This window comes from Herpailurus yagouaroundi, unplaced genomic scaffold (genome assembly GCF_014898765.1).
Source record: "Herpailurus yagouaroundi ecotype Mexico unplaced genomic scaffold, PumYag 159, whole genome shotgun sequence".
NCBI lineage: Eukaryota > Metazoa > Chordata > Mammalia > Carnivora > Felidae > Herpailurus > Herpailurus yagouaroundi.
The window spans coordinates 43,819,724-43,846,587 of NW_024412400.1; the positions used below are offsets into that span (position 1 = coordinate 43,819,724).

Consider the following 26,864-nt stretch of genomic DNA (forward strand, 5'->3'; position numbering starts at 1 on the left):
TTGTTTTGTTTTGTTTTGTTTTGTTTTGTTTTGTTTTGTTTTGTTTTTAAATGGACTCTCTTTTTTTGGCCTTGTCCCTATGCAAACACAGTCTTCCTCCCTAGCTCCTGGTGGGAAAATGGGCTGGCCAAAAGTTTCAGCCACTTTGATCACGTAAAATTAGTTTAATGTCTCTTTCACTAGTCCCTTCCTATTGTGTTAAACTGAAATCTATATGGTGGGTTAAGAAATAGGATGTAAAGGTTCTAGTTCTGTTGCTTTTGTTTTAGTGTCTAAGTACCACATCTTCAATTTCAACTTATGCCCACATATCCCTAGCTTAGCTCTTGTTTCAAATAGAACTTAGAATTGACATAAAAGTGCAGGTCATTATGTTTATGCATGTCAATAATGCTTTTTTTCAAAAGACACACATTAAGCCACAAGCATTATGTTATGTAGACTCCTGTGGACTAAAACCAGATTCCTAATTTGGTTCAGTTTTATTTTGACTTGTTTTGACTGTATTGCAGTAAGTTCCTTGTACCTGATGTGCCTTGAAAGGAGTAGACTTTTTTTAATATCAATATATTAAGAAAATGTCATCAACAACAAAAAAATTATCTTGCACAAGTCCAAGAAGACTTCCAATTGGGAGAACTATAGATTGACATACAGTAGGTGGTATAGTACAATGGTTAATAGCACAAACTGAAGATATGCAGCTTGGGTTTGATTCCTTACTCAACTATGTACTAGATAGTGCCTTTGAGCAAATTGTTAATCTCTCCTTGCCTAAGTCTCCTCTTCTATAAAACAGCAAATGGTACTTAAATCCTAAGGTTGTGATAGGAATTTATGAAATGAGTTAACATACATAAAGCACTTAATAGGGTGCCTGGTATTTAGCAAGTGGTTTTTATAAATATATATACATATTTTAGTAGGTACAGATGTACACAAATAAAAGGCTAAGTAACACAGTCAATAGATTAAGTTCTAGAAAAGTGTATTCTTAAAGTGAGAAGCTTTCGGTGTTGCATTTATTTCATGCCTTATATAGTTTTTGCTTGAAATTTAAGGTTTTAAAGATACGAAAAGCGGTATCATAAAAGAAAACTTATTAAACTTAGTAACATCACATAATTATGAAAAATCACAAATTCTATTCATTCTCAATAACCACTATTAATCTTAATGAGAAATGTCACATAAATTTGCCAAAACAGAATAGCCATACTCTTTAACATCACAACAGTTTACTTAACTGCAAATGGAGAACTAGTACATCTAGAAATTGACCAAGTTTATTAAAACATCTAGCATACTCTAAACCACCATACAAGACACAATTCCTACTTACCCTAACTCCATTGCTACCAAACTCTTATTTTTATATGCCTTTTTCTAATGAACTTAAACCCAACTCTAGCTAAAAATGGCAGCCTTCTTAATCACCAAAGCCACTACAGTTATCTCAGCTCACACACTCCACAAACTCCCTACAATGCTGGACCCTGTCGATACCCCTTCTTCTTGCCATCCCTTGGCCTTCCTTAACAATGAACTCTCCTGGTTTGCCTCGCCCTCCTCCTTTTCTACTTGGTCTCTGCCGACTGCCTCTAAAAGTTGACGTTTTCAAAAAAAACAGGTACACTTCACACATACATCAGAAGATTCTCTCTTCAGGCCCCTCCTCCTCCTTCTGCTTCTTTCCCATCAGGGAAGTGCTCTCTTTCCTTAAAGGCTTGAGACTGCACTTGTCACCTGGAAGGCACCAGTGGCCAAGTTAGGGGGATCACTTTTCACTCAGGTAGTAGTTACCTGCAGCAATCAATGGGAGACGAGCAGCACTAGGGGAATCAACCAGACCAAATTAGCAACGCAAAGATTCTGAAAACCATATTGTCATCGGAACCACAAGTCACAGAAGAAGACCAGAGCCTGAATGCTAATCCTAAACACAGTGACTGACTGCTAAAATAGGTATCAGTTAAGATTTAAGATTTAACATAATAGCCAAAATGTCCAAATACAATCAAAAATCACTATCACACCAATAATGAGGAAAGTAACAGCATGAAAGAGAAAAGACAATCAACAGATGCCAAAATTGAGATGATTTACACATTAGAATTATCTGACAAGAATTTCAAAGTCACCATCATTAAAATACTTCAACAAGTAATTAGATAGCCTTGAAACAAATGAAAATACAGAAAATCTCACCGAAAGAAAGAAAGAAAGAAAGAAAGAAAGAAAGAAAGAAAGAAAAAAGAAAGACATAAAAAGGAACCAAATGGAAATCACAGAACTGGAAAATACAATAACTTAAAATATTTAAAAATTCACTGGAAAGGCTCAATAACAGAATGAATATGATGGAGGGAAGAATCAGTGAACTTAAAGAAAGAATAAGCCAATCTGAAGAGAGAAAACAAATTGAAAAAAGATGAGCAAAGCTTCAGGGACCTGAGGTGCAATAACAGAAGATCCAACATTCAAAACATCAAAATCTCAGAAGAAAAGGAGAGTGAGAATGGAAAAAAAATATGGAAAAATAAAGACTGAAATTTATAAAAGTTCCTAAAAACATAAACCAATATATCAAAAAGCTGAGTGAATGCCAAACAGGATAAACTAAAAACACTCACATTGAGTGCATCATAATTAAAATTCTGAAAACTAGAGGCACCTGGGTGGCTCAGTCAGTTGAGCGTCCGACGGGCTCAAGTCATGATCTCACAGTTTGTGGGTTTAAGTCCTGCATCAGGCTCTGTGCTGACAGCTCAGAGCCTGGAGCCTGCTTCAGATTCTATGTCTCCCTCTTTCTCTGCCCCTCCCGACTCGCATTCTGCACCCCCCCCTTTCAAAAATAAACATTAAAAAAAATGTTTAAAATTCTGAAAACTAAAGACAAAGAAAAAACTTTTGAAAGCAACCAGAGAGAAACAATCCAGAGGGGGGGAAAAAAACAATTCAAATGATAGATTTGTTGAAACCATGTAAAGCCAAAAGGAAATGACGGTATTTTTCTAGTACTAAAAAACAAGAACTATCTACCTTAAACTCTATATTCAGCAAAAATATCCTTCAGAAATGAAGAGGAAATGGGGCACCTGGGTGACTGATTTGATTAAGTCTCTAACTCTTGATTTCGGCTCAGGTCATGATCTCAAGATTCATGGGGATCAAGCCCTGGGTTGGACTCTCTGCTGACAGCACAAGCCTGCTTGGGAATATCTCTCTCTCCCTTTCTCTCTCTCTGCCCCTCTCCCACTTGTGCTCCCTCTCTGTTTCTAAAAATAAATAAATAAACTAAAAAAAAAGGAAAGAAAAGTAAAGAAGAGGAAATAAAGACATTCTCAGACAAATTTCATCACCCAAACACCTACCCTTTAAATATGGCTAAAGGAGGGGTGCCTCAGTGGCTCAGTCAGTTAAGCATCTGACTCTTGATTTCAGCTTAGGTCATGATCCCAGAGTTGTGGGATCGAGCCCTGGTTAAGTGTACAACTGTTGATTTTGGCTCAGGTCATGATCTTGTGATCATGAGATTGAGTCCCGTGTTAGGGTCAGCACTGAACAAGGAGCCTGCTCAGGATTCTCTCTCTCCCTCTCTTTCTGCCCTCTTTCTGTCCCTCCTCCACTCATACAAATTCTCTCTCTCTCAAGTAAATAAACATTAAAACAAAATAAAAATGACTAAAGGAGGTTCTCCAAATAAGAAATAAATGGTAATAGGAGAATGCTTGAAACTGTAGAAAGAAAACAAGAACAATGGATTATGTAATGAATGAATGAACAAATGAATGACTATCTTCTCTTCATCATGGCTGAATGAAAAATTATAACACCATTTGATGTGATGCTCAATGCATATTCAGAAGTACTCAAGACAGCTATATTTAAAAAGTAGAAATATAAAAAGAAACTAAGTGCAAGATTTCTATATGTCACTTGACATGGTAAAACACTGATATCAGCAGATTGTGATAAATTATGTATGTATATTGTAATACTTGGAGCAACCACTAAGAAAACTTTACAAAGTAATATACTCAAAAATGTTATTATAAATCAATCAAAATGGAATCCTTAAAATGTTCATTTAACCAGAAAAAGAAAAGAGAAAGAGAGGAATGAAAAACAGAGAGTCAAATATCAGACAATAAATATCAAACAGTATCAAATATCAAAAAAATAAGATGGCAGACTTAAGTCATATCAAAACTTAACCAAAGATATTAAATAGAGACAGATTGGCAGAGAGGATTTAAAAAAAAATGATTCAATAATACACTGCCTACAATAAACTTACTTCAAATATAACACAGATGGGTTGAAACTGAAAGGCTAGAAAGAGATATACCATACAAACATTAATCAAAAGAGAAGTAGCCATATTAAATATCAGATAAAGTAAATTTCAAACCAAAAAACTTTGCTAGAAACAAAGAGGGACATTAATAAAGATAAAAGGATCAATTCACCAAGAAAAGATAATGATCCTGAATGTGTGGGAGCTGCTTTCTAAACAACATTTATGATGTTTCTCCCAATGACTTCAAAATTCATTTTCTCAAGCTCCGTCCTAAATGTGGTTGATGCTAAACATCCTTTTGTCTCCCCCCCTTTATCCTTTCTTTTCCTCATCACTATCCTCTCTGAGTTCCTGTTTCTATTAATAATGTGTGGATTGTCTTCAGCCATCCAGACTGAAATCTCAATCATTTTGATCAGATTTTGTGACTCTTCCATTCCAGTATTTGTGACACGGACCACTCAATGCTATGCCCAGTGTGATGACTCTACACAAGTTCAGGCTTTCATTTCACAATACCTCCTAACCGGTTTCTACTTTTTCCAGTCCTAAGTATGGCGCTAAAATAACTATTATTGCCTCCCAAACAAAACACCTTGTCCTGATTTATCAGGTTTTCTGAGCTTTGCCCACAAACTCTCACTTCTCCATTTGTTCCAGTCCAGCTGAACCTCTCTCTCATCATAAAAAGGCCTCCATGCTTTTCCATCTTCGTAGCTCACTGGCCAGAATGCCTTTCTTCCATTTCCATCTGGAAAAACACTAGCTTTTCTTCAAGGCTCTCCATCATAAAGGCGGTATTTAGTAGGCATTGAGCATAAAATGTCAACCTCCTCACCAGACATACATAATTTTTTTTAATCTACATAAGAGTCAACATAAAGCTTATACTGTTACCTTTCTTATGGTACTTACATAGTCTTCCCTGTCTCTATTGATTTGCATCTTTGACTTCTCTCCCCTAAACTGTAAGTTCCCAAAGACACCAATATCATCTTTACCTTTGTAACCTGAACACACCCACCCTCCACAGTACCAAGTATAGTACACCATGCATATTAAAGGTTTAATAATATTTCTTGAATTGGGGCACCTGGGTGGCTCAGTTAATTAAGCATCCAACTTCAACTCAGGTCATGATCTCGTGGCTTGGGGGTTCAAGCCCCACGTCAGGCTCTGTGCTGACAGCTCAGAGCCTGGAGCCTGCTTCGTATTCTGTGTCTCCTCCTCCCTCTGCCCCTCCCATGCTCATGCTCTGTCTCTCTCTGTCTCTCAATAATAAATGTTAAAAAAAGTTGTTTAATAAATAAATAAAATTGGGGCGCCTGGGTGGCGCAGTCGGTTAAGTGTCCGACTTCAGCCAGGTCACGATCTTGCGGTCCGTGAGTTCGAGCCCCGCGTCAGGCTCTGGGCTGATGGCTCAGAGCCTGGAGCCTGTTTCCGATTCTCTGTCTCCCTCTCTCTCTGACCCTCCCCCGTTCATGCTCTGTCTCTCCCTGTCCCAAAAATAAATAAACGTTGAAAAAAATAAATAAATAAATAAAATAATATTTGTTGAATAATTTAAGAGCCAACCCTGTCTATTTCTACCAAAATATTTCTTCTTTCTTCATCACAACTTTGAGTTTTCATCCTTCAAACCTAAAATATTAATATCAGTTAAACTCATCACTTGTCCTGGAACATAAATTATTTTATATACAAAAAAGTAGTTTTTCTATTATGCAAATGAAAATATACATAAATGCATTTATAGTATACACATGCACTTGTATAAACCTTATATGTATATAACTTCTAGATGTCTGTTTAGATTTTCAAATAATAACATTCTTAGTAAATCTCATAAAAATTGACATTGAAAAGTTGGATTAGGGGATTAAATACATCCTTAAAATAATTGATTTAAGCTTTCTTGGTCTTCTAACTAGAAAATAGTTCACCCAAGCAACATGAATAAAAAGGGACCTGAACTATTAGGAAGAACATAATTTTGCCTAGCTTGTATGCATGATTTTTTTTTGGTTGAGTTTTCAGTGACCAGTGACCCCCTCCTTAGTTGGTTTACACAGCTGCTTGCACTTGCCCAGACCACCTCCATCTGCAACACTGTGTGCCCAGTAAACAAACTCAATTTATTTAGAGTACTGGCCCAAACAAAATGTAATTTTGAAAATGCAGCACATATTTAAAATGAGTGGTGGATCCCAAAACCATGATTATGTTTTATTCTACACTCTATACTATATAGACCACTACTCCCATTCCTTACTGCAATTAACTGTACACATAATTATTTTTTATTGCTAATTTTACACCAGTGAATTTCCATTTCAAGAAAAACATTAGCATTTGTTTCTAATTAAATATTTATTGCTTATGTTTTACAGACCCGACATCAGGTTCTTCTTTAGACTGGGCTTACAACCTGGGCATCAAACACACATTTGCCTTTGAGCTCCGAGATAAAGGCAAATTTTGTTTTCTCCTTCCAGAATCTCAGATAAAGCCGACCTGTAAAGAGACCTTGCTAGCTGTTAAATTTATTGCCAAGTATATCCTCAAGCATACTTCCTAAAGAATTGGCCTCAGTTTGGAATAAGCCAAATAATGTTTCTTTATGCCTTCTGCCAGAAAGTCAACCTTCAATTATACCTAGATATAGCTTCCACATTACCTGAATAGGTCCCTCTCTTGCTCACTTAAGTTCTATGTTACTTCTTTTTGTTTTTATTTACTCTCAATAGCACCTTAACAAACAGCTTTAAGTGAAAGCTTTCAACAACCTTTCTTTGATCCAAATAAAGTTTGAAACCATCAAAAAGTATTATTTTGAGTATTTTGAAACATGATATACAGCGGGATATACGTACATCTGCGAAACATGATACACAGAAATGAGAACCTTCAGTTTCTCCAGAATCAGACTTTCCATATGGCTTCATCATTTCATGTATTAATATACTAAAATTAAATTATATTCCAAAATGCATCTTGTCTTTTGATAAACTATACTCTCTATATTTCTCTATTAGCACTAATAATCAAGCATTAATGTGTCTCATGCAGTCTGTTAATAAGAAATAATATCTTCAATTCAAAAACATATTTTGCCTGCACATATATTTCTTTTTAATAGAAGTAGACATTGTTTATATCTTCACAATAGCAAAAGGATATCCTAGTAGGAAATAAAGTGGTTCATACTGAGATGAATCTCAGAGCTTCAAACAAACAATCCAGTTCTCATCAACATAATGTACATTAAATTCAAAATAGTTTAGGGGCACCTGGGTAGCACAGTCAGTTAAGTGTCCAGCTCTTGATCTCTGCTCAGGTCATGATCTCACGGTTGAGTTTGCGCCCCGCATTGTGGTCTGCGTTGATGGTGCAGAGCCTGCTTGGGATTCTGTCTTACCTTCTCTCTGCCCCTCCCCCCAACTGTGCTCTCTCTCCCTCAAAATAAATAAATAAACACCTAAAAAAATTTTTTTTAATTTCAAAATGGTTTAATTTAACCTGTCATAATCTGAGGAAATTACTTGCCAAAACATCTCTTGGTAGTAACAGACACAGCCAAGACAGTCCGGTCAACTGTGAGCCCTGCCCCTTATAATGGATGGGGGAAAAGCCTGGAAATGTAGTACAAGTATAAGTGAGAAAGTCTTGTTGACCAAGGACAATGAGAGTAACTTATTACTTTCATACTGTCTATAGTTCCTATTGTTTAAGATAAGAGTTACAAATATCTTTTCTCCAACCAAGATTTTTCAATGCCTCATCATGTGACAACAGTAGTATCTACTTTCTAGAAATCCAGAACACAGATGCCTGACCAGAATCTGAAAGACAAGTAGAGTTGCTTGACTTCCTATAAACTGCCTTCTCATAACACTCTCAAAAATTTTTGAAGATCCTCAAAGATCTTGAGAAACCAGATAAATAATCTGGGACATCCTCATTAATTCTTTATGGGTCCATAAAAGAAAGAATGCCATCAAATCTATAAGGTGATGGTATTTCTGACAGTTGTGAAATAGGTAAAAGTTTCCCATGCAAAACTGTCCAGAGGAAACCAATATATACTAACAAAGTTGTTTTACAGGCAGAGGGGGAAAAGCTGACAGAGTCAAGAAAGTAAAAGGCAAAACTGTGATTATGAGATTACATTGCCTCTTATAAAAAAATATAATATCTATACCTAAATATTTAGCAAACTGGCTCAGAAAATGGTGTCTGAGTGGCTCATTTTGTTGAGCTTCCGACTCTTGATTTTGGATCAGGTCATGATCCCAGGGTTGTGGGATTGAGCCCCATTGTTGGGCTCCGTGCTGAGTGTGAACCCTGCTTAAGATTTTCTCTCTCTGTCCCTCTCCCCCACTGACATGCTCACTCTCTCTCTCTCTCTCAAAAAAAAAAAAAAAAAGAAAGAATTAGAAGAAGAAAAAATGTGAAGTAAATCTGTTCCATCAAACATACCATATGGAAATTATTCACTCATTCACACTCATTTACTCATCTGAAAAAAGACTAAAAGAAATTCTAACCTTAAAATTCACATAAATATTTCTAATTCCATTAGGTCTTTAGGTGGAGGAGGTAAGAAAGATAATCCCAATTACTGAGTATCTTCTGTGCCCATCCATTATTCAGATTATAAAAGATACAAGTTTTATATACCATTCTATTTGAGCTATTATGTAGTTTAATATTTCTTTTCTCAATCAGATAAAAAATCATTTGAGTAGCTAAAAACCAAAAAAACCTAACAAGAGTATTCTTCACCATAATTGAACAGCTTTGGCATAGTGTCACGTGGGGAATACGCTTAGGAATTCCTTGAGCTTGCACCCATAGGTCAACAAGGCATATAGGAAGCCTCAGAATGAAAGCATCCAAGATTAGGTAAACAAGATTGGATATTCAGCGTGGAAATGCCCCCCAATTTAGTACAATAGCAGAAAGCTGCTTTCACAGGAAGGAAGGACCAAAATAGGTAAACAGGTAAACAGAGCTATAGACCACAGCAGGTCTGAGCAGAGCTTATTAGCAACAGAAACGTGCCTTGTTGACTGTAAGGTACCATGCTCTGTCTGTCTTATCCCCTAGGCTAGCTAAGATAAAAAGACATGGTGCCTCATGCTAGCCATCCAGGTGCCAGGATTTTGTTTTGTATTGACCCAAACCCCTAACACCTCTTCAAAACTCCCTTTCCCTCATGCCCACGAGTTAATGTTCAGTTTCACTGTCTCTGTGCACGTCCATCAAGCTTGTAAGACTTCTGATCCTAATAAAAATGGAGCAAGGACCCTTACTCAGGACTCTTGTCTCCTCCCAGGCACTAGCCTATCTAGCATTTTAATCCTGCATCTGCTCTCTTGCTGGACAAGAGAGAACTCCTGACCCAGAGTCCATGACAGTGTCACAGAGTATTTGCTTCTTTGACTTCATATGAATTATAAAAATAAATGTGAAGAAACATACATTAAAATTTTAAAACTGAAATGTCATTTATGGGAAAGTTTGAGTAATCAATGCTGTGATTCTTCTCATTTTTCATTTATCAGTAAAAGGACTTGGTACCCAAGTTATAAATTGTGCTACCTCCTATTCTTAACAATATGTCTCACAAAACACACACAGACAAACACACAAACACACACACACACACACACACACACACACACACTTACTACTAAACCCTCACTCATTTCCTAGTTTTAACTCAAGAGACATTGTTCAGTATTGAACATTTATTATTTTATGGCATTGGTTTAGTGGCTAAGACATACATCACCATTATATGAGAAAATGAAATATCTTACCATTTTCACTAATTCAAATAAATGAGATTCCAGTGGGCATGCAACTCCAAACTGATTTTAAAATATCATATCAGAGGTTCCCACCCCATATCCTACACAATGTGTATCTTCTATAACTATGTAAGTGCTCATTGGCTAAGTAAACATTAGGTTTATTGACAAGAGTTTCTGTTTCTCATTTAAGGCAAACATCTATGCCTGATTTTCTTTAGATAAAAAATAAATAATTCCCAGAGAAACTTGCAACAGATCACTGAGAATATACAAGTTCTCTCTGTCTCTCCCTCTCCACTAGCAACTTGTTCTCATAAAAGAATTTAAATGATTTGGTAATTCCAAATGGATGGATGTTGGGCTTTTCTGGACATGGGAAAAGATCACAGAGAACTCTTCTTATTCCACCACGTGGTTCTCTCAGTACTATACACTAATCTTTAACCTTTAATATCAAAAAGACAATATGGAGTTTTTCTAAAAAAGAATACGCATTGGTTCCAAATTTCCAAGGATACATATAATACAAAGTAGCAGTAGTAAGCAATCTTAGTTGAACGCTCATTTGAGCACCTACAAGAAACAATGCAGTCCAGAAACTGTGACTGACTTCAAGAACTTCTAGTTGTCCCCTAAAAATCTATTCTTCCTTCTTCCTAGTAGTAGGTCTCCCAATTCTGAACTGGGCACATGGCCACTCAAAGTCTCAAATTCAAAACTTCCCTTTCAAAAGAGATGGTTCTTCAACTGATCTGGCCAGTGAGTTGTAAGAGTAAACAGCATGTGGCAAAGTCTAAGTAGCTAACTTTAAAGACCTCTGGCATATACATTTTGGTCCGTCTCCATCCTTTCTTTCTTTGGAACTGAAATACAATTGTGATGACTGATTCCAAGCAATCATTTTGAACCATAAAATGCTCTCAAGAATTGAAGCAAAAAATAGAATAGTAGAAGCCTATGCTCATGACAATTAGCAGAACAGTTCCTGATGTGTCCTGGGTAGAAATCCTTGGAAAGTGATGTTGTGTTGCCCAACATCACAGGACTACAAATCAGGTTTGGGTTAGAAAACTGAATCTACCACCAAATGACACCCAGTAAGATACAATCACCCTTTCCCACCCCCTGCCTATCTTCTAGATTTTTTGGAGTATTTGAAATAATAAATGCTCACCAAGGTAAACCACTAATTTCCATTTTGTTTGTATTTGGGACAAAGCACACTTACCTTAGAGGTTGGCTCAGGTGGTTCCTAACTGAGGTAGGTGTTGGGTGGCACAAAAACAATGGCACCACTGCTACTCTCAAGGGTGCTTCTTCCCCAAAGCTCTGCTATGGTGGATACGAAGTGACATGTGCATGTGCATATGTACATTTTCTCCCATGCAAAGCTCTCAACAAATTATTACAGTCAAAGGATTATTGATCCTCAAAAGTTTAAGCATAATAAGAAACAAAATTCAACATAATATTGAAAAATATTTGCATACATCAAAGTAACTACTAACTCCAATTCAGGGATCTCAGAATTTGTGTAGCAATTTGCTTCTTTTTTGTTGTTACTACTATTAATTTTTTTTTCTGTGTGCTTAGCAATATTCAGAAAACATATATAAAATATCTATTACATTTCCAATTACCAAAACCAAGAAAATTAAATACCCTAAAATTTAACAAAATGATTAAAGCCTGCCAATTTATTTGTTATAGAAGTCCAGGAGTCTAGTGGAGAAGCTCCAGCACACCACTGGAGCAAAAAAGTCTGCATTTGGACACATCAGAGAGGGTAAGAGGAACAGTTTTACTCTACCCACATCACCTCTCCTGTAAGGTGGCACAGCTCGGCCCAAGAGGGCCCTCTTGGCCTGCAATTTTCCCCACAGAGGAAAGAGAGGGTGTGTGTGTGTCAGCCCCTGGCCTCTACAGGTGTGTGGGATGCTCCCAAAGAGACCCATTTCTCTCTTTCCTCCAGAGTAGTGAGTCATGAGCTGCATGACTGGGGAGCAAAGAGCAGTTGGGAGGATAGCGGCCAGGGCTTGGAATATATCTAAGGAACACGGATGCTAACCTTATCAGGAACTCCATCATAAGGCCCACCCATGCGTCATGGAGACAGACACCCGACCTGCAAATCCCCCATCTAGCCCACAAGCACCACAGTGCCACATGCTCATCACATACCCACACCCACACCCCATGGCAGGCTCCCTGTGTGTGCTACCAATCACAGTGAGAACAAGCTTGGCAGACAGGTAGCGAACCTGCCAAAAGCTGGGCTGAATCTTCATGCCAAGGAGAAACCACAAACTTGAACATTTAGCTCTGTAAAAGGGAGGCTGTCAGTACACCAAACACCAAGCACCAAGCACCAAGCCTGGTGCGCTGCAAGATCAAGACAAGGCATACAAGCTTAAGAATTCTATCATGAGAGGGAGCAAGATGTGTGGAACAGACATATCCACAGAAAGTCTGCAAAAAGCCTCGAAATCCCTAGCAGGACTGACAGAAGGTATTTCTTCCCCAAGGTCAGTCAATAAAGACTGGATAAAGTGATTGCTACTTCACATGTGAAGACAGCAACGTAAGATTTCAAGAAACATGAAAAATCAAACAAACATGGCACTATCAAAGGGTAACAATAATTTTCCAGTAACTGACCCCAAAGACATGGAGACCTGAAACTTACCAGCTAATTCAAAATAGCTATTTTAAGGAAGCTCAATGAGCTGTAAGAAAATGCACAAAGAACATTCCTGCCCACCCCACCCCTGCCAGAAAAAAACCCACAGGAAAACACTACATGAACAAAATGAGAAGTTTAACAGGGACAGAAATTATAAAACAGAACCTAACAGAAATTCTGGAGCTAATGCAAACAATGAATGAAATGAAAAATGCAACAGCATCAACAGAATGACTCAACCAGAAGAAAGAATCCATGAAATAGAAGACAGGAACTTTGAAATTATCCATCCTGAGGATTAAAATATTTTAATGAATGAAAAGAGTAAAGAGGGACTCATGGGTGGCTCAATGACTTAAGCATCTAACTTCGGCTGAGGTCATGATCTCACGGTTTATCGGTTTGAGCCCCACAACAGGCTCTGCACTGACAGCTCAGAGCCTGGAGCCTGCCTGAGATTCTGTGCCTCCCTCTCCTTCTCTCTCTCTCTCTGGCCCTCCCCAACTTGTGCACACACACACATGCTCTCTCTTTCTCTCTCTCAAAAATTAGAATTCTTTAAAAAAAAGAGTAACAAAAGTCTATATGGACTATGGCATACCATCAAGAGAAACAAATGCACATTACTGGAGTCACAGAAAAGGAGAGGGAGAAACAGCCAAAAAGCTTATTTAAAGAAAAAATAGCTGGGAACATCCCAAATCTGGTGAGAGATTTGCCCACCCAAGTTCATGAAGCTCGTAAGTCCCCAAACAAATATAACTCAAAAGATCTTATCCAAGGCACGTTATAATAAAACTGGCAAATATCAAAGACAAATATAGAATCTAAAAAGTAGATTCTACAATAGAATTTAAAAAGTAAAAAGAAGCTTATCATTTACAAAGGAATCCCCATAAGTCAATCAGATTTATACACAGAAAACTTATAGGCCAGGAGAGAATAGGATGACATATTACAAATGCTGAAAGGAAAAAAAATGCCAACCAACTTTATCTAACAAAGTTTTCCTTCGGAAATGAAGAAGAGAAAAAATTTTCTCAAACAAAAGCTGAGAGAGTTCATCATCACTAGATCTGCCTTATAAGAAATACTTAGGGAAGTCTGGATGACTCCACTGGTTAAGCGTGGCTCAGGTCATGATCTCACAGTTCATGAGTTCAAGCCCCATATCAGGCTCTGCACTGACAGCTCAGAGCCTAGACCCTGCTTCAGATTCTGTGTCTCCCTCTCTCCACTCCTCCCTCCCTTCCCCTCCTTCCCTCCCTCTCTCTCCCCCCCAAAAAAAAATAAAAATTTTTTTTTTTTTTTAAAGGGACATCTGGGTGGCTGAGTTACACAGCCGACTTTGGTTCAGGTCATGATCTCATGGTTCATGAGTTTCGGCTCTGTACTGACAGCTCGGAGCTGGAGCCTGGAGCCTGCTTTGGATTCTGTCTCCCTCTCTCTCTGCCCCTCCCCAGCTTGCACTCTGTCTCTCTCTCTCAAAAAGAAAAAATAAAAACCTTTTTTTATTTTTTAAATTAAAAAAAAGAAATACTGAGAGAAGTTCTTCAAGTTGAAATGAAAGGGTTCTTTCATATTGGTAACATGGAAATATATAAAAATATGCAACACACTGGTAAAAGTAAGTATGTAATCAAATTCATAATACTCTAATAAGGTATTATATTAACCACTTAACTATAGTTTCAAAAACAGTTAAAGGGAGACTGGAGGAAGATGGCAGGGTAGGAGGACACTGGGCTCACCACGTCCTGCTGATCACTTAGATTCCACTCACAGCTGCCTAAATAATCCAGAAAACCACCAGAAGTCTAGCAGAGCAGACTCTCCAGAGCCAAGTAGATGAGAGGCCCACAGAAGAGGGTAAGAAGGGCGGAGAGGCAGTGCGCACTACACGGACTGGCGGGAGGGAGCCGGGGCGGTGGAGGGGCAGCCCGCCCAGCAACGCAGAGCCCCCAAGTCTGACTTGCAAAAGCGGAGGGGTTGGACAGAGTGAGTTCTGATAGCCAGCGGGACTTAACATCTGGAATGTTATAAGTCAACAGCTCTGCTTGGAGAGCGGGAGGGCGAGAGGACAATGGGAGGGAGAGTTGTTGAGCCCCGGAGGACAAGCTCAGCTCAGCGGGAAACAAAGGTGTTGGGAAGTGCCATCTCCCTTGCCCATCCCCCAGCCAAAAATCCCAAAGGGAACCAGTTCCCGTCACCGAACTTGCTTGCACAGCACAAACACCCAACGCTGTGCTTCTGTGGATCCATCCCTCCGACGGGTCTGCCTCCCTCCCGGTGCTGCAGGCCCCTCCCGCAGCGGACCACAGAAGGCAAAGCAAGCTGAGCCTGCCCCCCCCCCACCCCTGTGCACCTTGCAGATCACCCCAGCTAATACGCCAGATCCCATAGAAGCAGCATCACAAGCCTGGAAGTGTGCAAGTAGCCCAGACAGGGGCCACACCACTCCACAGTGAGTCCTGCCCCTGGGAGAGGGGGAGATAGGGTACACACCACTCTGACTGCAGCCCCAGCAGTGGGCTGGGGGTAGACATCGGGTCTGACTGCGGCCCCTCCCACCAACACAAGTCACTCCAGACAGCACAGGAGAAGTGCCCTGCAGTATGGAGCCACCACAGGGACACCAAAATGATGAAACGGAAGAACGTTCCTCAAAAGAAACTCCAGGAAGTAGTGACAGCTAACGAACTGATCAAAAATGATTTAAGCAATATAGCAGAGAATGAATTTAAAATAATAGTCATAGGGGCGCCTGGGTGGCTCAGTCGGTTAAGCAGCTGACTTCGGCTCAGGTCATGATCTCACGGTCCGTGAGTTCGAGCCCCGCGTCGGGCTCTGTGCTGACAGCTCAGAGCCTGGAGCCTACTTCATATTCTGTGTCTCCCTCTCTCTGACCCTCCCCGTTCATGCTCTGTCTCTCTCTGTCTCAAAAATAAATAAACGTTAAAAAAAAATTAAAAAAAAAATAATAGTCATAAAATCAATTGCTGGGCTTGAAAAAAGTATAGAGGACAGAAAAGAGTCTATTGCTACAGAGATCAAGGGACTAAGAAAGAGTCAGGAGGAGCTAAAAAATGCTATAAATGAGGTGCAAAATAAAATGGAGGCAACCACAGCTCAGGTTGAAGAGGCAGAGGAGAGAATAGGTGAATTAGAAGATAAAATTATGGAAAAAGAGGAAGCTGAGAAAAAGAGAGATAAAAAAAAAGCCAGGAGTATGAGGGGAGAATTAGAGAACTAAGTGATGCGATGAAATGCAATATCCGTATAATAGGGATTGCAGAGGAGGAAGAGAGAGAGAAAGGGGCTGAAGGTGTACTTGAAGAAATCATAGCTGAGAACTTCCCTGATCTGCAGAAGAAAAAGAGAAATCCAAGAGGCGCAGAGAACTCCCTTCAGACGTAACTTGAATGGATTTTCTGCACAACATATCATAGTGAAACTGGCAAAATACAAGGATAAAGAGAAAATTCTGAAAGCAGCTAGGGATAAACACGCTCTAACATATAAAGGGAGACTGATAAGACTGGTGATGGATCTATCTACTGAAACTTGGCAGGCCAGAAAGGAATGGCAGGAAATCTTCAATGTGATGAACAGAAAAAATATGCAGCCGAGAATCCTTTATCCAGCAAGTCTGTCATTTAGAACAGAAGGAGAGATAAAGGTCTTCTCAAACAAAAACTGAAGGAATTCATCAGCACTAAACCATCCCTACAAGAGATCCTAAGGGGGATCCTGTGAGACAAAGTGTCAGAGACATCACTACAAGCATGAAACCTACAGACATCACAATGACTCTAAACCCATATCTTTCAATAATAACACTGAATGTAAATGGACTAAATGCGCCAACCAAAAGACATAGGGTATCAGAATGAATAAAAAAATAAGACCCACCTATTTTCTGTCTACAAGAGACTTATTTTAGAACTGAGGACACCTTCAGATTGAAAGTGAGAGGATGGAGAACTATCTATCATGCTACTGGAACTCAAAAGAAAGCTGGAGTAGCCATACTTCTATCAGACAAACTAGACTTTAAATTAAAGGCTGTAACAAGAGATGAAGAAGGGCATTATATAATCATTACAGGGTCTATCCATCAGGAAGAGCTAATAATTATAAATGTCTATGCACCAAATACGGGAGCCCCCAAATATATAAAACAATTAATCACAAACATAAGCAACCTTATTGATAAGAACGTGATAATTGTAGAGGACATTAATACTCCACTTACAACAATGGATAAATAAAGGATCACACAAAGGATCAATAAAGAAACAAGAGCCCTGAATGATTATTGGATCAGATGGACTTGACAGATATATTTAGAACTCTGCATCCCAAAGCAACAGAATATACTTTCTTCTAGAGTGCACATGGAACATTCTCCAAGATAGATCACATACTGGGTCACAAAACAGCCCTTCATAAGTATACAAGAATTGAGATCATACCATGCATACTTTCAGACCACAATGCTATGAAACTTGAAATCAACCACAGGAAAAAGTCTGGAAAACCTCCAAAAGCATGGAGGTTAAAAAACACCCTACTAAAGAATGAATGGGTCAGCCAGGCAATTAGAGAAGAAATTTAAAAATATATGGAAACAAACGAAAATGAAAATACAACAATCCAAACGCTTTGGGATGCAGCAAAGGCAGTCGTGAGAGGAAAATACATTGCAATCCAGGCCTATGTCAAGAAACAAGAAAAATCCCAAATACAAAATCTAACAGCACACCTAAAGGAAACAGAAGCACAACAGCAAAGACACCCCTAGCCCAGCAGAAGAAGAGAAATAATAAAGATCAGAGCAGAACCAAAAATACAGAATCTAAAAAAACTGTAGAGCAGATCAATGAAACCAAGAGCTGGTTTTATGAAAAAATAAACAAAATTGACAAACCTCTAGCCAGGCTTCTCAAAAAGAAAAGGAAGAAGACCCAAACAGATAAAATCATGAACGGAAATGGAATTATTACAACCAATCCCTCAGAAATACAAGCAATTATCAGGGAATACTATGAAAAATTATATGCCAACAAACTGGACAACCTGGAAGAAATGGACAAATTCCTGAACAACCACACGCTTCCAAAACTCAATCAGGAGGTAATAGAAAGCTTGAACAGACCCATAACCAGCAAAGAAATTGAATCAGTCATCAACAATCTCCCAACAAATAAGAGTCCAGGACCACATGGCTTCCCAGGGGAATTCTACCAGACATTTAAAGCTGAAGTAATACCTATCCTTCTCAAGCTATTCCAAAAAAATAGAAAGGGAAGGAAACTTCCAGACTCATTCTACGAAGCCAGCATTACTTTGACTCCTAAACCAGACAGAGACCCAGTAAAAAAAGAGAACTACAGGCCAGTATCCCTGATGAATATGGATACAAAAATTCTCAATAAGATACTAGCAAATCAAATTCAACAGCATATAAAGAGAACTATACACCATGATCGAGTGGGATTCATTCCTGGGCTCCAGAGCTGGTTCAACATTCACAAATCAATCAATGTGATACACCACATGAATAAAAGAAAATATAAGAACCATATGATCCTGTCAATCGATTCAGAAAAAGCATTTCACAAAATTCAGCATCTTTTCTTAATAAAAACCCTCGAGAGGGGCGCCTGGGTGGCGCAGTCGGTTAAGCGTCCGACTTCAGCCAGGTCACGATCTCACGGTCCGTGAGTTCGAGCCCCGCGTCAGGCTCTGGGCTGATGGCTCGGAGCCTGGAGCCTGTTTCCGATTCTGTGTCTCCCTCTCTCTCTGCCCCTCCCCCGTTCATGCTCTGTCTCTGTCTGTCCCATAAATAAATAAAAACGTTGAAAAAAAAATTTAAAAAAAAAAAACCCTCGAGAAAGTCAGGATAGAAGGAACATACTTAAACATCATAAAAGCCATTTATGAAAAGCCCACAGCTAATATCATCCTCAATGGGGAAAAACTGAGAGCTTTCCGCTGAGATCAGGAACACGACAGGGATGTCCACTCTCACCGCTGTTGTTTAACATAGTGTTGGAAGTTCTAGCATCAGCAGTCAGACAATAAAAGGAAATCAAAGGCATCAAAATTGACAAAGATGAAGTTAAGCTTTCACTTTTTGCAGATGACATGATATTATGCATGGAAAATCTGACAGATTCCACCAAAAGTCTGCTAGAACTGATACATGAATTCAGCAAAGTCACAGGATACAAAATCAATGTACAGAAATCGGTTGCATTCTTATACACTAATAATGAAGCAACAGAAAGACAAAGAAACTGATCCCATTCACAGTTGCACCAAGAATCATAAAATACCTAGGAATAAACCTAACCAAAGATGTAAAAGATCTGTATGCTGAAAACTATAGAAAGCTTATGAAGGAAACTGAAGAAGATATAAAGAAATGGTAAAACATTCCATGCTCATGGATTGGAAGAATAAATATTGTTAAAATGTCAATACTACCCAAAGCTATCTACACATTCAATGCAATCCCAATCAAAATTGCACCAGCATTCTTCTTGAAGCTAGAACAAGCAATCCTGGAATTTGTATGGAACCACAAAAGGCCCCGAATAGCCAAAGTAATTTTGAAGAAGACCAAGGCAGGAGGCATCACAATCCCAGACTTTAGCCTCTACTACAAAGCTGTAATCATCAAGACTGCATGGTATTGGAACAAAACAGACACATAGACGAATAGAATAGAAACTCCAGAACTAGACCCACAAAAGTATGGCCATCTAATCTTTGACAAAGCAGGAAAGAATATCCAATGGAAAAAAGACAGTCTCTTTAACAAATGGTGCTGGGAGAACTGGACAGCAAAATGCAGAAGGATGAAATGAGACCACTTTCTTACACCATTCACAAAAACAAACTCAAAATGGATAAAGGACCTGAATGTGAGACAGGAAACCATCAAAACCCTAGAGGAGAAAGCAGGAAAAAAACCCTCTGACCTCAGCCGCAGCAATTTCTTACTTGACACATCCCCAAAGGGAATTAAAAGCAAAAATGAACTATTGGGACCTCATGAAGATAAAAAGCTTCTGCACAGCAAAGGAAACAATCAACAAAACTAAAAGGCAACCAACAGGATGGGAAAAGATATTTGCAAATGACATATCAGACAAAGGGCTAGTATCCAAAATCTATAAAGAACTCACCAAACTCCACACCTGAAAAACAAATAATCCAGTGAAGAAATGGGCAGAACACATGAATAGACACTTCTCTAAAGAAGACATCCAGATGGCCAACAGGCACATGAAAAGATGCTCAACGTCGCTCCTCATCAGGGAAATACAAATCAAAACCACACTCAGATATCACCTCATGCCAGTCAGAGTGGCCAAAATGAACAAATCAGGAGACTATAGATGCTGGCGAGGATGTGGAGAAACAGGAACCCTCTTGCACTGTTGGTGGGAATGCAAACTGGTGAAGCCACTCTGGAAAACAGTGGAGGTTCCTCAAAAAATTAAAAATAGATCTACCCTATGACCCAGCAATAATAGCACTGCTAGGAATTGATCCAAGGGATACAGGAGTGCTGATGCATAGGGGCACTTGTACCCCAATGTTTATAGCAGCACTTTCAACAATAGCCAAAGTATGGAAAGAGCCTAAATGTCCATCAACTGATGAATGGATAAAGAAATTGTGGTTTGTGTATACAATGGAATACTACATGGCAATAAGAATGAAATATGGCCTTTTGTAGCAACGTGGATGGAACTGGAGAGTGTTATGCTAAGTGAAGTAAGTCATACAGAGAAAGACAGATACCATGTGTTTTCACTCTTATGTGGATCCTGAGAAACTTAACAGAAGTCTATGGGGGAGGGGAAGAAAAAAAAAAGAGGTTAGAGAGGGAGGGAGCCAAAGCATAAGAGACTCTTAAAAACTGAGAACAAACTGAGGGTTGGTGGGGGGTGGGAGGGCGGGAAGGGTGGTGATGGGTACTGAGGAGGGCGCCTGTTGGGATGAGCACTGGGTGTTCTATGGAAACCAATTTGACAATAAATTTCATATTTAAAAAAACAGTTAAAGGACAAAAGTATTAAAAATAACTACAGCTTCGGGATGCCTGGGTGGCTCAGTCGGTTAAGTGTCCGACTTTGGCTCAGGTCATGATCTCATGGTTCGTGGGTTTGAGCCCGGCATGGGGCTCTGTGCTGACAGCTCAGAGCCTGGTGCCTGTTTCAGATTCTATGTCTCCCTCTCTCTCTGCCCCTCCACCCTCGCGTTCTGTCTCCCCGTCTCAAAAATAAACATTAAAAAAATTAAAAATAACTATAGCTATAATAATTTGGTAATGAATACACACTATAAAAAGAGGTAAATTGTGGCATCAAAAACATATAAGGTGGGGAGTAAGAGAGAAGAGTTTTTGTATGCTATTGAATTTACATTCTTATCACTGTAAAATACACTGTTATATCATCTAGAAGACATCTTATGTAAGCTTCTGGTAACCACAAAGTAAAATTCTTTAGTATACATGAAAGATAAAAAGAAAGAACCAAAGCACACCACTTGAGAAGTCAGGAACTTGCAGAGGAAAACAGCAAGAGAGGAAGAAAGGAGAAAGAGAACTATAATACAGCAGGAAAATATAAGATGGCATCAGTAAGTACCTACCTATCAATAATTACTCTAAATGTAAATGGAGTAAATAAGACATAAAATGGATAAATGAACAAAACTAACCATATGCTGCCTATAAGAGGCTCACTTCAACTTTTAAGGACACACACAAGTTCAAAGTGAAGGAATGGAAAAAAATATTCTATGCAAATGGAAACCATTTAACCCAAAATGGATTACAGATTTAAATGTAAGACCTGAAACCATAAAATTCCTGGAAGAAAACATAGGGTAAACCCTCCTTGACATTGGTCTTGGCAATGATTTTTTGGATATGACACAGCCACAAAAGCAAAATAAGTAAGTGGGACTACATCAAGCTAAAAAACTTGTGTAGAGCAAAAGGAATAACCAACAAAATGAAAAGGCAACCTACGGAATGGGGGAAAATATTTGCAAACCATCTACCTGATAAGGGGTTAGTATATACAAGGAACTCATACAACTTAATATCAAAAAAAAAAAAAAAAAAAGGCAATCCAATTAGGCTGAGAACCTGAATAGACATTTTCCAAAGACATACAAAAGGCTAACTGGTACATGAAAAGATATTCAGTATCACCAATCATCAGGGAAATGCAAATTGAAACCACATGACATATTACCTCATACCTGTTACAATGTCTATTACCAAAAAGACAAGAGATAACAAGGGTTGATAAGGATATGGAAAAAAAAGGGAATGCTTGGGCACTACTTGTGGGAATGGAAATTTGGTGCAGTCACTATAGAAAATAGAATGGAGTCCTCAAAAAATCTAAAAAAGAACTACCAGAACTACCATATGATCCACTAATCCCACTTCATGGTATATGTCCAAAGAAAATGAAATCAAGATCTCAAAGAAATATCTGCACTCCCATGCTTACCGCAGCATTATTCACAATAGCTGAGACATGGAAACAACTCAGGTGTCCATCTATACGTGAACAGGTAAAGAAGATGTGAGATACATATAGGGTGTGTGTGTATGATATACATATGTGTGTAACATATGTATATACGTGTGTATATGTACATACACGTGCATACATATACACTGGAATATCATTCAGCCTTGAGAAAGAAGGCAATCCTGCCATCTATGCTAAGTGAAATAAGTCATACTTATTCTATGCCATCTATGCTAAGTGAAATAAGTCATACAGAAAAAGACAAATACTGTATGATATCACTTCACATGCAGAATCCAAAAAAGCCAAACTCCTAAAAACAGCAGAGTAATGGTTGCCAGGTGCTGGGGTGGGGGAAATGGGGAGATGTTAGTCAAAAGGTACAAACTTCCAGCTATAAGATGAATTAGTTCTGGGGATCTCATATAGAGCATGGTGACCATAGTTAACAACACTGTACCATATACTTGAAAGCTGTCAAGAGAGTAAGCCTTAAATGTTCTCAGCACAAAAAAAAAAAAAAAAAGATAATTACGTAAGGTAATGGAGGTGTTAACTAATTCTATTGTGGTAATCATTTCACAATACATATATGTATCAAATCAGCAGGTTGTACACCTTAAACTTACACAATGTTTATGTTATTATATCTCAATAAAACGGAGAGGGAAAAAATAAAAAATATGTGGCCTTTATAGATGCTGTGATATTTTCAACTGCATGTGTCACAATACTTTGAGGCAATATATACTTTCCCTCAAAAAACTGAAGCCACTGAAATGGGACCATTAAGCAGTATTCTACCACTTAGGAAAGAAAGAATTTGCAGGAAACGATATGAAGTTCAGACTACCTCTAATTACAGAGGACATCTCCTTTCATTCAACTAGTGACATGCAGAAAATTATGATTGGAAGTCACATTAGGAATAGCAAATACATGCAACCTTCCAAATTAAAAACCATCTTAAAAGCAACATTTACTAAATAGTGCAGCTAATATAAATACATGACAATATTTTAAAGATCATGCTCTTACACTTTACACTTCTTTCCCCTTTTCTTCACAACTGTATTTCGTCATTAAAATACCAAGCCATTTTTCTGTAATGAGTACAAATGAGTCATAATAGCATCTTGAAAATTTTGGCAGCATATAGGCTACTGTCAGAAATTCCTTAGGCAAAGCTTTTGGGAGACTCTCTTGCATTTCATTGTCACAAAATCCATTATATCAGGACAGATCTCAGCCTGCCTGAGTAACATCGATCTGAGGGTTATAATTTTGTCATAAAAATTTATTCTCACGTGAACTTAGCATAAAAGGTCTCCGTCCAGAAAACAGGAATTGAAATAGATATATTATCACTTGAACTGCTTTTTTGCTCACTTATCCTTCAATTACAAGCCTTAAGTTCACTGATGTCAAGAGAGGTTAAACCAGAAAAAAAATGTAAAACAATTTTTGAAATATGTGAGGGAAATTTGACACTTAACGTTCCAAATGCATTATCATTGCCATCGTATCACTGAAGTGTGCTATTGATTCATTTTACATTGTGGATTAAAGGCTTAAAAGACTATTCATGAAACAAAGAAAAAATCCACATGTATCATTTCATATATAAAAGAAATTGCAAGAACTCTGGTTTTTTTTCATTTAAAAAGTCTCCAATTTCTTCTTTTTAAACATCTGCTTTGTAAAATGTAAATTTTAAGAGGTAATTAAATTTTATGAGGCCGGGACAGGGGAAGTGAGAAGGGTAAGTTTTGAGACTTGCAATCACACTGGCAGCAATGATTGTATGAAAACTAACACTTGCACAGCACTGGATAATTTACAAATTGTCCTCACATGCATGTCTTCATGCGATCACAGCAACTCTAAGAGACTGGGTTGTGGGGAGGCTATCATTATCCCCATTCTATAGATTAGAAACCATGGTTCAAAGTACTTAAGTGACTTGCATACATAAAGGTGCAAATTGAAACCAGATCCTCACACTTCAAAATTCAAATTCTTTAAATTATACCATCATGCCCAATGGTCATACTTCTCTCAAGACAAAGAGAAAAAGAGGTTATCTAATTTGTGAGTCATCAATTTAGGTCCCAATTCTTGAACCTTGCTATGAAGTTATATTATCCTAATGACCCACCGGACACTCTACTGGATGATCTAGACCAGAGATTCTCACACTTGAACATGAACAGGAATCACCTGGGAAGATTAAACCTGCTGGACCTCTCCACCAGAGTTTCTGAAACAATAGGTCTGGGGTGGAGCACAAGAATTTTCATTTTTAACAAGTTCTCAAGTAATGCTGATGTTGCTGGTCCAGAAGCCACACTTTGAGAACAATTGACAGAGAATAATTCTAAATTTGCCTTCTATTTTTCAATGGTTGGGTTTTTTTTCCCAAGAATTTTAGTGACCTTTATTGAACTGTGCAGTTTATTTGCAAAAGTAATTTGCTCATAGGTTTTATCTTCAATTAAAATTGTAGGCAAAACAAATAGACGACACAGGGATAATAGTTCCATTTCAATTCCTATCTTTTATAAAAATATTTGTAAATAACAAAACCAAGCATTTAAACAGTTACTTATTTCAAATACCTAACACATTAAAACAGTTTAAAAATATACATAAATAAGTATACCAAAGGGTCCCTACTTTGAAATTTTGTTGATTCTACAGATTTTAAGATAACTGGCATTAATTTATTTTTTATTATTTATATTTATATTTTATATCAGTTTATTGACTTTTTAAATGTCTTCAGTTTTTATGTTAAATGTCATATTCAAATCCATTTTTAGAACATAAAAAATGTGACTTCCAGGGTGCCTGGGTGGCTCAGTAGGTTAAGCGGCTATGGCTCAAGTCATGATCTCAAAGTTCATGAGTTACAACCCAGCATTGGGCTCCGCGTGCTGTAAGGGGAGATTCTCTCTATCTATCTCTCTCTCTCTCCGCTTGGGATTCTCTTTCTCCCAATCTTTCTGCCTCTCCCCCACTTGCGTGTGCGCACTCTCTCTCTCCTAGAATAAATAAACTTAAAAACTGTGACTTCCCCTGAGGCCCAAGGAAACTGGCTTGGAAACCACTGTAAGAATTCCTTTGGCAATAAGCAGTAGCTTTCTTACTAGTAAAACTGAGCAAATGCTGAGAAGTATCTGCAGAAGTATTTTTGGAGTTTGGAGCATTTGTTCAATGAAGACTCAGGGAAGGATTCCAGCTGATATGATTCTCTGGCTGTCACACAAAAAGTTTAGGCAGGGTAATGGGATAATCTGAGGACTTTCTTATGTTCAGGAATCCCTTGATGTTGCCACTTGACAAAGCTCACTTACATCTCCAATTAAATTTTTACAAAAGCAGAGAAATGAAGAAAGGTAAAGAACATGTGTCTGGTCGTTTTGGTAGAAGACTAGAAAGAAAAGTGTCAAGAAGAAAAAAGTAACAAAATCAGATTTTCCCTAGCTTCTCCCACAAACTCCCATCCTCTCCCAGGATTATTTAAATATTCTGTCTCTAAGCCTCATCTTAATCCAACTGTCCATTGTATTCTGTCTACAAAAAGTCGATTTTTGTAGTAGAAAGCAAGTCTTCGAGATGAGTCACCTTTGCTCAGGCTTTAGTCCATGATTCTTGCATGTCCAGTATATTCTTATTCACCTATTTTTTATGAACTTTATGGAAGTTAAATATCTATTATTCCTTTACAAACAAATATGGAAAACAAATATGCTTCTGATATACATTTTGAAAGACTAAATAAGAATACAGCAGCAACACTTAATTGTACAATGGATGTAAGGGAACATTCACGGACTATGATGAAGTCACTCATTGGCAGGTTTGAACAGGCTTCACCACTTACTAGCCATGACCTATCTGGGAAATTTGGTTAATGATACCTGTGTCACAAGACTATTGTGAAGAGTTAAAAAGAACTGTATAAAGCATAAGAGTGACCAACTGTTCTGGTTGGCTCAGAAATGAGGGGTTTCCCAGGACAAGACACTTTCAGTGCTGAAACCAAGACAGTCCTGGGAAAACTGGGACCAGTGGTCACTGAGTTGCAATGAAATATTTCTCAAGCAAAAATAAATAAATATTAGGACTCTTCCTCTCTCCTTCTAATTTTCTAAAAATTATTTTCACCAGATGAAATATAAATTAATATTTATTACTAGTTATCACTTCGCTATTAGGTGTTAAATACTTTATGTGGGTTGTATCAGTTATTCTTTAAATGAACTCTTGGAGCTAAATGCCATTTTAATCGCTTCCATCTTGACAGATGCCAAAATGGAGGCACAGAGTAGCTAAACATCCTACTCAAGGTCATAGAGCCAATGAATAGTAGAGTAGCCATTCAAACCCAAGCAGTCAGATTTTCAAATGCGCACACTGAACTCTTTCTGCTCAGTGTGGCCCTCGGATGAGCAGCAGCATCACCTGGGACTTAGTGAAGGAAA

The 26,864-nt window shown here is 38.2% G+C and overlaps 1 protein-coding gene across 1 annotated transcript in view; it reads left to right on the forward strand.

The window, feature by feature from the left end:
- Positions 1 to 7,295, forward strand: part of CPA3 (carboxypeptidase A3) — a 28,065-nt gene extending 20,770 nt beyond the window's left edge. Inside the window, exon 11 of the mRNA XM_040480436.1 lies at positions 6,694 to 7,295. Within this exon, the coding sequence (XP_040336370.1) occupies positions 6,694 to 6,881 (188 nt within the window). The 3' untranslated portion in view covers positions 6,882 to 7,295. The remainder of the gene's footprint in view (positions 1 to 6,693) is intronic.
- The last annotated feature ends 19,569 nt before the right edge of the window (positions 7,296 to 26,864 follow it).